Source organism: Dryobates pubescens, chromosome 5 (assembly GCF_014839835.1).
Source record: "Dryobates pubescens isolate bDryPub1 chromosome 5, bDryPub1.pri, whole genome shotgun sequence".
NCBI lineage: Eukaryota > Metazoa > Chordata > Aves > Piciformes > Picidae > Dryobates > Dryobates pubescens.
Genome location: NC_071616.1, coordinates 30,372,722 through 30,382,834, shown reverse-complemented (window position 1 = coordinate 30,382,834; position 10,113 = coordinate 30,372,722). Strand labels below are relative to the sequence as shown.

Below are 10,113 nucleotides of genomic sequence, written 5' to 3'. Positions count from 1 at the left end.
ACAGTGGCTGCCTGTATTTGGGTCAAGAGTAATCAATTATGAAAGCTTTGTATAGAAGTGAGCTGCTTCAAGATGCATTATGGATACATGTTAATTTTTAATACACAATTATATTAAAGTAAGAAATAAAAAATAATCCAAGTTCCTTTGGAATTTTCAAGTATTAAGGTAGATTTGTTGTTAAATATCCATATTAAAATGGTCACCTGTCAAAACACACCAATACAAGTCCAAAATAGGTGCCTGCCCAAGCCAAGATTTAGCTTTTACTAACAGTGTATGTACAGATGTAATGGCTGTTTGACTCAGTAGTTATATATACATGCACACGTGTGTGCCAAGCTGAAGGAAATTACTGAAGTCTGCCAACTGGAGGACAGTGGAGGATCCATTTGGCAGATGTTTATTTCCTGTGCTGCTCACCAAACCATAGTTGGCATGTACTGCTGATCTCTAGGGAACGTAACTTCAAACAATAGAGTAAGAAATCTGGGCAACATTCAACAGGAGGCTATTTTTAAGAAGGTCTCCTTCTGCATGAGCCAGCAATACTTCAGAGAAATGGATGCATTTTTGTGGGCAAAATGTATTATGTGATTCCAGGACACTTGCAGCTAGTAGAATTCCATTTTGATAGCAATTTATGTAAAAGCCTAAAATAATAACAACAATGAAAGAAGTACATAGTACCTAAGTCCTCTCATCCCAACAGAGTTCCTGTTTGAAAAGTGACAGGTCTGTAGAACTAGTTTCTGTACTTTCTCCACTCATCTACAGTCTTCTTTTTAAACCTCCAACAGCAGATCCAACTCTTCCATAGGCACCCGCACTCTCAATTCCTTTTCAGTCATTAGATCAAGTGTCTCTTGCAGATGATCAGGGAAGTACTCTATTGCATCCATATACAGTACCTACAAAGACAATGGGAACATTTTTTGTGACCCCTTTCCATCAGAGTGAGAAATGCAGTATAAAGCAGTAGATAGCTATGCAAACAGCTCTGTAGCAAGCACATAAGAAGCAGTCTGTAGTTCTTTAAAATCATACAAACAGAATTAGTTCTGCCAGTGACAGCAATATAGATGCTTGACCAAGTTTGTTTCCAACTCTTAACTAAATAATTTTCTTTGAAAAGACAGAATGTAGGTCAAGAGGCACTGGAGCATCTGCAGCATATGCAGATAACCTAAGGAGCTGCAGGTGCTCCCGAGTGATTTCTTATACTATTAACCAAATGCATTTTTATTTGCCTGTATTTCTTCTGCTTTCATGCTCATGATAAAACACAAAACAGTCTGGAAGACACAATCCCTTCTAAATCACACAGAGATCTTCGTTACCTCCTTGCCTCATGCAATACACACAACACCCTTCTGTTCTGAAATGGAAACAGCACTGACCACTGTGTCTGTTTCTATCTCAGATGCAACTCTATTTTCAGAGGCTCTTACAGTACCTCTTCAGAAATCTCTCCTTTCATTGCCATCAAACTCATTACAACATCTACCAAAGTCTACTACTTTTTTTTTTCCTTCAAATACAGAACTTCCAAAATTACAGGTATCACAACAGGTTTGTATTTCTTCTATGCTTACCTTTGCCCAAGGACAGTTTTGAAGGGCTTTGTAAAACAATCCTTTACTTTGTTCCTTTTTTCCTAGTGAAGCCTGTGTGAGAAAACAATGTTTGTATTTCAATGCAGTAATAGCTGAAATAATAAAAACTGTCTGCAGGACAAAGAAATTACTGCTGGCAAGCTCAGCATTCTGCTGCAGAATCCTCATTTCTTATATACCGTGGCAGCCATGTGATTTGACAGCTTGTACACTCTTCAATGCATTTGAAGAGTTGTCTTTAAGGAGTTTCAGGGCTTTACTTGTAAAACAAAGACTGGCAGGAAGAGCCTCTGAGGAGTATTTCAGTTCAAGTTAGTGCCATTGCCTATGGGCAAGAGTGCAAATCGTTAACCAAAACTTACACCTGATATGCTACACATATACTACACAAGAACATTTTTGGTGCAGTGAAGGGGAGAATATCTTCTTTTTGTGCACTGAAGACATTATGCACATACATTTGCTTACTCAGCAGGTGCTTGTTAAGACTGAATTTGCTAACATACAAGAATGGGTGTACCAAATTAGTATCCTATCTGTAAGCAGTTCAAACTCAAAGTACCCATTCAACTGCAAGATACAAGTACAGAGTACACAGCTGTCATGAAGTTCAAAAAGAGAAGGGTAGCAGATCAGTAGAACAAAGTCTTGTTGGAGGCCAGTAACTAGCAGTGTATCCCTGGGGTCAATATAGGGTTCAGTCCTACTTAACATCGTCATAATCTGGCTGATGAGGCAGAGTATACTCTCAGCAAGCTTCAGATGACATAAACCTGAAAGGAGTGGCTGATACACCTGCAGGTCATGCTGCTGTCCAGAGGGGACACAACAGGCTGGAGAAATGAGCTGACAGGAACCTCATTAAGGTCAACAAGTGCAGAGTTCTGCACCTGGGAAGGAACAATTCTACACACCAGTATTATGCTGAGGGCCACTCGGCTGAAAAACAGTTTGGCAGAAAGGGATCCGGGGGTCCTGATGGGCACTGAGTTGAACAGAGGGCAACCATGCGCACTTGCGGCAAAGAACAGTACCCGGGGCTGCATTAGGCAAAGCACTGCCAGCACATTTAGAGAGGTGATCCTTCCTCTCAGCACTGGTGAGGCTGCACCTGCTACCTTGTGTCCAGTTGACTTCTCAGTAAAAGACAGACATGCACATACTGGAGGGCATCCAACAAAAGGGCCACTAAGAACACTAAGACACAGGGGCATCTGTCCTATGAGTAGAGGCTGGGAGAGTGGGAGTTGTGTAGCCTAGAGAAGGCTCAGACAGGGGTCATGACAATGTATACAAACACCTGAAGTGAGAATATAAAGAAGAGGGAGCCAGGCTCTTTTCAGTGGTGCCCAGCAACAGGAAGAGAGGCAACAGACACAAACTGAAACACAGGAGGCTCTGTCTGAACATCAAAATGCATTTTTACTGTGAAGGTGACTGCACAGTGGCATGGGTTGCCTGGAGAGTTACACAATCTCTATCCTCAGAGATATTCAACAGCCAAAGACAACTGGCTCTAGGCAGCCCCGCTTAATCAGCAGAGCTGGACAAGATGAATTCCAGGTGTTCCTTCCAACATGAAACATTCTGTGATTCCATGTCCTTATAACTTCCTTACAGGTCTGAAACACAAAGCTACCTTTGCTGATTTTACTTACATAAAAATAATAACATCACAAGTCCCCACAGTTTACTTCCTTTTTCCTTAAATATTGCTCTCTTGCCCACTTACCTTTATATTGTAAGAGAGTGCAATCCATCTACTGACACCTGATGATGTATTTTTTATCTGTGCAAGATGGTAACCACAATACCTTGCCTGCATATCTATTCACACTGTCAAGAATCTATTACTCCTCCTAATCCACATGAATTCTGTTTTCCTTCACATTCCCAGCACTAAAGAGCACTACAGTTTCTCAGGTATTTCACCTTGCAAATCAGAGAGGAATGGCAGCATTTTTTTACACAGTATTGAAGCTGGGCTCATGAGAAATTCCAAATATGGTTAAAAAACCTCTCAAAACCCACAAGCAATACACTGCTTACCAGAAAGTTCAGATACATCCTCCAGAGCAGTGGACAATGGGCACCATTCTCACTCTGAACCGCATGTTCAAACAGAGCTATAATCCGATTTGCTAAGCCAGTTTCAGGAATAGTAGAATGGATTTCACCAACATCTGCCCTGAAACATAGAGGGGGAAAAAGAGCACAGTCCCTTAAACCCAAGCTAAAGAACCACATCAAGGTAAGAGAGGGTAAAGATCAATGTACTGTTTCTGTTCACATCACACCGTACGCAGTCAGAATGTTACAAACTCTGAATGTTATAAGCCAGGTTTCTAGCACTTGCTGATCTAATCCACACGTTCCTAAATCAGTATCAGTTAAAAAAAAGATCAGTGAGGTATTTCTGTGAAAATCCTTTTAGTGCTTTGCAAATAAACCCTGTCCGACTGAGGGAGACAATTTCTCTTTCAGAACAATCATTCACTATCATCTGATCTTAAAACACATATCTTGATTCTTCCTTCAAGATCATTTACCATTCCAAGCTTGGCATAGCAGCCCCAACCAGATTTAAGTCAAGGCCAGCAAGCCTTCCTTCTGGTGCCCAGGCAAGCCAATTCAAATTCACCCCTGTAACCTTTGTAAGATCACGTGTTGGTCTTGGATCAAGGCCTAGATTACAGCTCTGGATCATAACCATAATTACAATAATAATTTTGTTTTTCACCCAGAGATTCAAATCCCCTAAGTTCCAGGCACAACAGGTCTACATTTTTCACTGAAGCACTGTTTTCTACCTAGAGCTGATAATGACTGGCTTATTTTTGATGCTGGAGCTTGAAGAAACAGCCTGGAGCACTCATGGCAACATCACTTCCGTCTGGGTGCACTCTCTTAGCCTGCCAGCTTGCTCCACTCACTCTTGTTCCTAAATTGCCTCCTCCTTCAAGGGCTTTTGAGGTCGTGTTTCCTCTCATCTTAATCTTTGCCACAAGGGAAAATGATGTAATCTTCTCTGCATGGATTCAGATATTGGAAGCATTGTACCTTACGCTGACTTCCATACACGACTCTTTTACCCTTCACGTTCATTTCTTTACCTGAATTCCACACACTTGAACAAACAGAAAAACAAAACGGAACAGGAAACATAGTACAAATAGTTTCTTATTTTGTTTGTCACAACATCACAACACACTAGCATAATGCATGACTGACAGGCCATCTATCTTCCTATCACAGTAATTCAGATCTGCTCTTGCAACATCCAACTTGTGCCTGTACAAACAGGACTCACGGGAAAGCCTGTGCTAGTAGAGAACAATCAGGAAAGGAGCTAAATGTCACAGAGCAAATCATCATTATGGGGTTTTAATGTCAGTTTCCACTAACAATAATGAGTGTCAGTCTGCAATTAATAGTAAATTAGATTACATTTGGTGGCTATAGAATTCTTATTGCCATTTAGTATGGCACACACTGACAGCTCAGGAATGTCACTGCTGCCAGACTGTGGCAATCAAAGCAGTGGGCGTGCCAACACTTTGAAGTACACTGATAATTCTGCAATTTCATCAAGTGTGAATATTGTGAGCTAACAGCTATGCAAAGCTGCCAGATAACATTTTCCTAGAAATCTCTGTTGCTATGTGCAGACACAAAGAACAAAGCTGCCAACGTTATTACAGATACGTAGGCGGCAGCGCATCGGTAGATACGAGCAACAGGCAGACAACAGAGACTAAGCTTTAAGACTGAACACATATTCTGTTCCCCACATCTTCTACCCTTTCCTCCTTTCTTGGACCAAAAAGGTTTGACCCCAGACCACGCTGCAAACTCAGGAAATTCCCAGCCTCTTTACCTAGCGACAGCCCCCTATGAAAACCAAACTCTCAGGTACTCGCTATGGAAACAGATCTGCTACAACTGTATTCTGTGATCCAGGAGTAAAGTAGGTCAGCAAGCTGAGTCAGAAACTGCTGTGTAGCTCTGTATGACACTCCTTATTGCTGTAGCATTAAAATGCAGCACTTTGAGATCACAGAGTCTCCCACGGCCATCAAAGCAGGCTCTTAAGTTATTTAAAAATCACTTAAAAGAAATGCACAGCATCTTGCTATCAGTAGCAGTGAATCAAAACACAAAGCAACACAATCTGATCCAGTAGAAAAGACATGAGACAATCATCAAGGTCTGTCATTGTATGCAGAATTCTGGCACTGACTCACTGTTCAGTCTTGAACAAGTAACCTTCCCTACCTACAGCTTTTTCATCTGCACAATGAGAGCTATGATAGCATTTTGCCTCCTCTGTTAAGTAATTAGACTGAAAAAAGCACAATTGTAAGGAGCTGCAAGATATTACCTCTGGACATTCTCAATGAGTTTTTTCCTCATCTGCTCTGCTTGGATTGCAAAGAGCCATGGCTCTAAAGAGTTAGTAGACCTTGTGACACCATCAAAAAATCTTCGTGCTTTGCTGGCACTGTGAGACTTCCTTTGGATGTGGATATATGACCTCCAAAGAGACTGGTTGCTAGGATACTGTTTCAGAGCCTCTGTTAGTGCCTCTCGCAGAGGATTCAAAGGATAAACACTAATTTTCATGTGGAATCTGAGTAAATTTGTGTGCAGTAGTGTGACAGCTTCAAGAACAGTGGGAAAATTTTGAACGCCAACATTCTCTCCAGCATTCTCACATTTCTGTGGACCAGGAGCTCCAAGTTTTTCCAAAGTCTGTGCATACACTGATACTGCAGCATCAATCCCAACTGTCAAATACTGGAACAGTGCGTAACAGCCAACCAAACTAACCAGCTGATCAGCATCACTGACCTGAGCCTGATCAGAAATTGGTATCTTACTTAAATAATCTTGCAGTGCATTCTCGTATGTTTTACGAGCTTTTAAGACATTCACAGATAACACTTGTCCACTGTAAGGCACATATGGTCCACTTTCAGCCAGTTTGGTCAATATATGAACAGCACGTGACATAACAGCTCCTTCTGTACTTTCTAGCAGTTCCACCTCCAGCTGAGCATAAAGCAGAGTGAGGCTGCAGAGCTGGGGACTCTTCAATCCTCCCGTCCCTGTTGTGCTGAGAGCCGTGTCGAATACCTTCCTGGCATCACTAAGGTTACCAAGCAGCCACTCTAGGTAGGCATACAGCTTCCAAAGAGAAAGGTGGTTTCGGTTGTCAGGTGCTTTAAGGAGATTCTTGGCCAACTTTTTACTCTTCTTTCCTTGTGCCTTCAGCTTCTTCTTTTTTTTCGCTTGGAGGCACTGAAGTACCTGCAGGGTAGAATGAAAAAACATTAATTTTGAGAGAGGTGGGAGAAGAAAGTAAAAAAACAACTCACAGCATTTTTTAACATCTTTACTGTGTCTGTTTTCATGTTGTTCCATATTTCACCACCAACCAGATCTGTTGCTACCAAGTACTGTGAACTGTCACCGCTGCCTATTGTGAGCTCCCTCCGATACAGCCAGATTACACAGGTTCATCTTTCTTACTCCTGCCTCTGCCATTAAGTAAGATCAAATTTCACTCTTTTAAAGGGCTGACTGCTCAAATGAAGAGCTGCTAACTTGTAATGGTTGAGAAAAGGAACATTAACTATCCCATCTGGCCAGGTGCACTAGCACAATTAATTCTCCAAGCAACTTTTCACAGTGGGAAATGTGCTGACAGACAAATCTGGGGATTGGATGGGAAGATCATGGGAGATACTCTGGGAGACACTCTGGGTAAGAGACAGGGAACTTTTCCATTAAAAAAACACAATACAGAAGTGCTCTGCAGTTTTAGGAAGATAACCTGGACTCTTACCTTTCTGTGGGCATTTATTAGAGCAGTTGTACTTAACTAAATCCATATTCAAGTGATAAGGTGTTATTTCCAGCACTACAAACATACAGGAAGTTGTGAGTTTCCTGATTAGGTTCTCTTACCACAGTATTGAGGATTATGCATTTAGAAGAATAGAGTGGTGGAAGTACCTGCTGACTCATCTTGCCTTCTGAAAATGGTTTGGGTTTTTGTTTTCACTTTCAGTGCAATTTAACTGTCATTTTGTGATTTGCTTACTTAGTTCTACAAGACCTTATTTTCATCAATATTTACTTTTATTCAATACAAACATTAATACACAAGAAAGTCACACATCACAAAAGTAATTATTTGCAGATTTCCTCATTACCTTAGATATCTCATACTGTAGCCAAGAAATGGACAGGTTAGTTTTTTCCTTTCCTGGAAACAGCAGGAACAGAGAATGAAAAACATTCTGTATGAACTCCTCTCCTTCTTTATAGTGGCCGATGTGATGTCTCCCTCGTAGCATTGTGTCCATGTGACCAATACTGTTGAATCCAGACAGTGGAAAACCAACAGAAGTCAGTGGCTTCTCATCAGAAAGCACACTGTCAAAGATATTATTTTCATCCATGGCTATATAGAGGTTGGAAGGAAAGAGTTTACTTGTACATGGAACTCCAAGGAATTGCAAAAACGAGTACAGTAGCTGATGTTGAAGATTTGGATTAGAAAGCCGGATTAGAGACGGTCCAAGATCATCAAATAATACCTAAAAAAAAACCAAATTAAAGTAAATTCTATTAATTTATAAAATCAGAGAAAACTAGAAAATGATTAATTTATGCAATTAGAGAACCTTTTCATGTCAATAAAGACTTATAATTACTGTTAAACGGTAACAGAATATCATTCAAATTGAAACCACCCAAGTCAAACAAGCATTATGTTCTTCCAGTTGGACTGTAAATTTGCTATCCCGAGATCTGTTTGCCCTCGAGTAACAAAGACTTCACAGAAACACAATGGCCTGGAAAATACTGCTTAGGCCATTTAACACATTTTCATCCAAAAATCTGATTCAAGTTATCTCACAAGAAGAAAAAAAAAATTTACAACTCCAGATATCTGCCTCAAAGACACCACCACCATTGTTACATAGTGCACCCATCTTCTCAAACACAAATTTCTGGGACATTTCCACATACAGGTGAAAGAAATCACAGAAAGCAAAGGCAGACTATTTGCTGATTGCTCTTTCCAAAGACTTCCATGAGTTTCCCATGGATTTCAGAATTCCCAGGATGAAACTCTGGGTAAATTTTTAATTCCAAACAACAAAAAAAAGGTTTTTTCCAAATGAAGGAGATGCTTTAAAATATCCATAAGCAGTGAACTCAAATGAAAGGATAATTCCTCCTGTTATTTCCCCCTGGTTTTTTTGTATCACAGTGACCTGTCTTTCTGGATCTTCACAATCTTCTTCAGTTTCCTTTTTTGTTTTGTCAGGCCTCCAAGGTAACCACTGCCTTGCTTCACGAGAGTATTCAATATCCAACCAAATACGCCACTTGGGGAGAGTTTTATCCTTTATTTCTTCATCCTCATCTATCTCTTCTTCATCATCATCATCATCTAAAAACAAATCAAGAAACATCCCCCCCATACAAAATTATTAATGAAAAAATTAACCCACAGAATCAAAAGGCCAGACCTGACATACAAACTGACTTCTTAAAAAATGTAAACAAGTGAAGTGTTAATAAGACACAAGACAGAGCTGCAAATTTCCACATCACAGCTCTAGGTGTTGGCACCAGCTCTGTCAGAGTAGGTGGTTTCCAAACTGTTTGAACCAGTGACTCAGTGTCAGCACTCAAACTTTCTCCCAGAGCAGAACAGGAAACACTGTCAGGCTGTGAACCAGTTTACTTGCAGTTTGCAATTAACAGCCCAGACTCGGTCATCTTTTTGTGCAGCTTAGCTTCTTCACTTCATATCTGGACATACAATCACAGATGTGCTCTCTGAATACTCCTCTGCATACAACACGTTGGGGAAACCACGGTAAAACAAGAGCTGCACTGTTAGCAGCAACTGAGCTCAAGAACAGGGCTTTGAAATCCCTGGTGTCTTCAACATTTTAACTGATGTGCAACTAAAACAAACAATGTAGTTTAAACACACACAAAGGAAGAGCTTAACCACATCACACTTTCATGGTGATATTTCTGAACTCTTATCTACAGATTGCATATTTTATCCATGACAGCAATATATCAATTCTGTGCTGAAACCGATGAGCAGCACTTGTAGGCTAAGGGAGAGAGCTTGCAGAAAGTTTTTGAATACTATTCTTTCTTATTGTTGAGACAGAAAAAAAGTTTTCACAATTTATGGTTATCTGCACTTTTTTCTGGTTGTTGTTTGGTTGGATAGCTGGGTTTGGGGGTTCTTTAATTGATTTTGGGTGGTTGGTGGGGGTTTTTTTGGTAGAAAACCCAAGCCATTTCTATGCCACCTCCAAATTCTTGATCCTCACATTTGCCATTAACTAGGTGAAACATTCCCACCCCTAGCTCTTAAATTTCGGGTAAACCAAACAAGTGGTGGCAAGATTTCTACTCTCTATTTTATTTTATTGTGAAGCCAGTCTCTCCTTTA

At 40.5% G+C, this 10,113-nt stretch overlaps 1 protein-coding gene across 2 annotated transcripts in view; it reads right to left on the bottom strand.

The window, feature by feature from the left end:
• Positions 1-10,113, bottom strand: part of NRDE2 (NRDE-2, necessary for RNA interference, domain containing) — a 31,030-nt gene continuing 20,917 nt past the window's right edge. The window contains exons 9-14 of one of the 2 annotated variants that reach the window (XM_054161918.1): positions 8,906-9,084; positions 7,835-8,221; positions 5,998-6,926; positions 3,666-3,804; positions 1,596-1,667; positions 1-911 (exon numbers count right to left, since the gene is read on the bottom strand). In XM_054161918.1, the coding sequence (XP_054017893.1) occupies positions 786-911; positions 1,596-1,667; positions 3,666-3,804; positions 5,998-6,926; positions 7,835-8,221; positions 8,906-9,084 (1,832 nt within the window). In that variant the 3' untranslated portion in view covers positions 1-785. The remainder of the gene's footprint in view (positions 912-1,595; positions 1,668-3,665; positions 3,805-5,997; positions 6,927-7,834; positions 8,222-8,905; positions 9,085-10,113) is intronic. The other variant, XM_054161920.1, reaches the window with a different exon arrangement.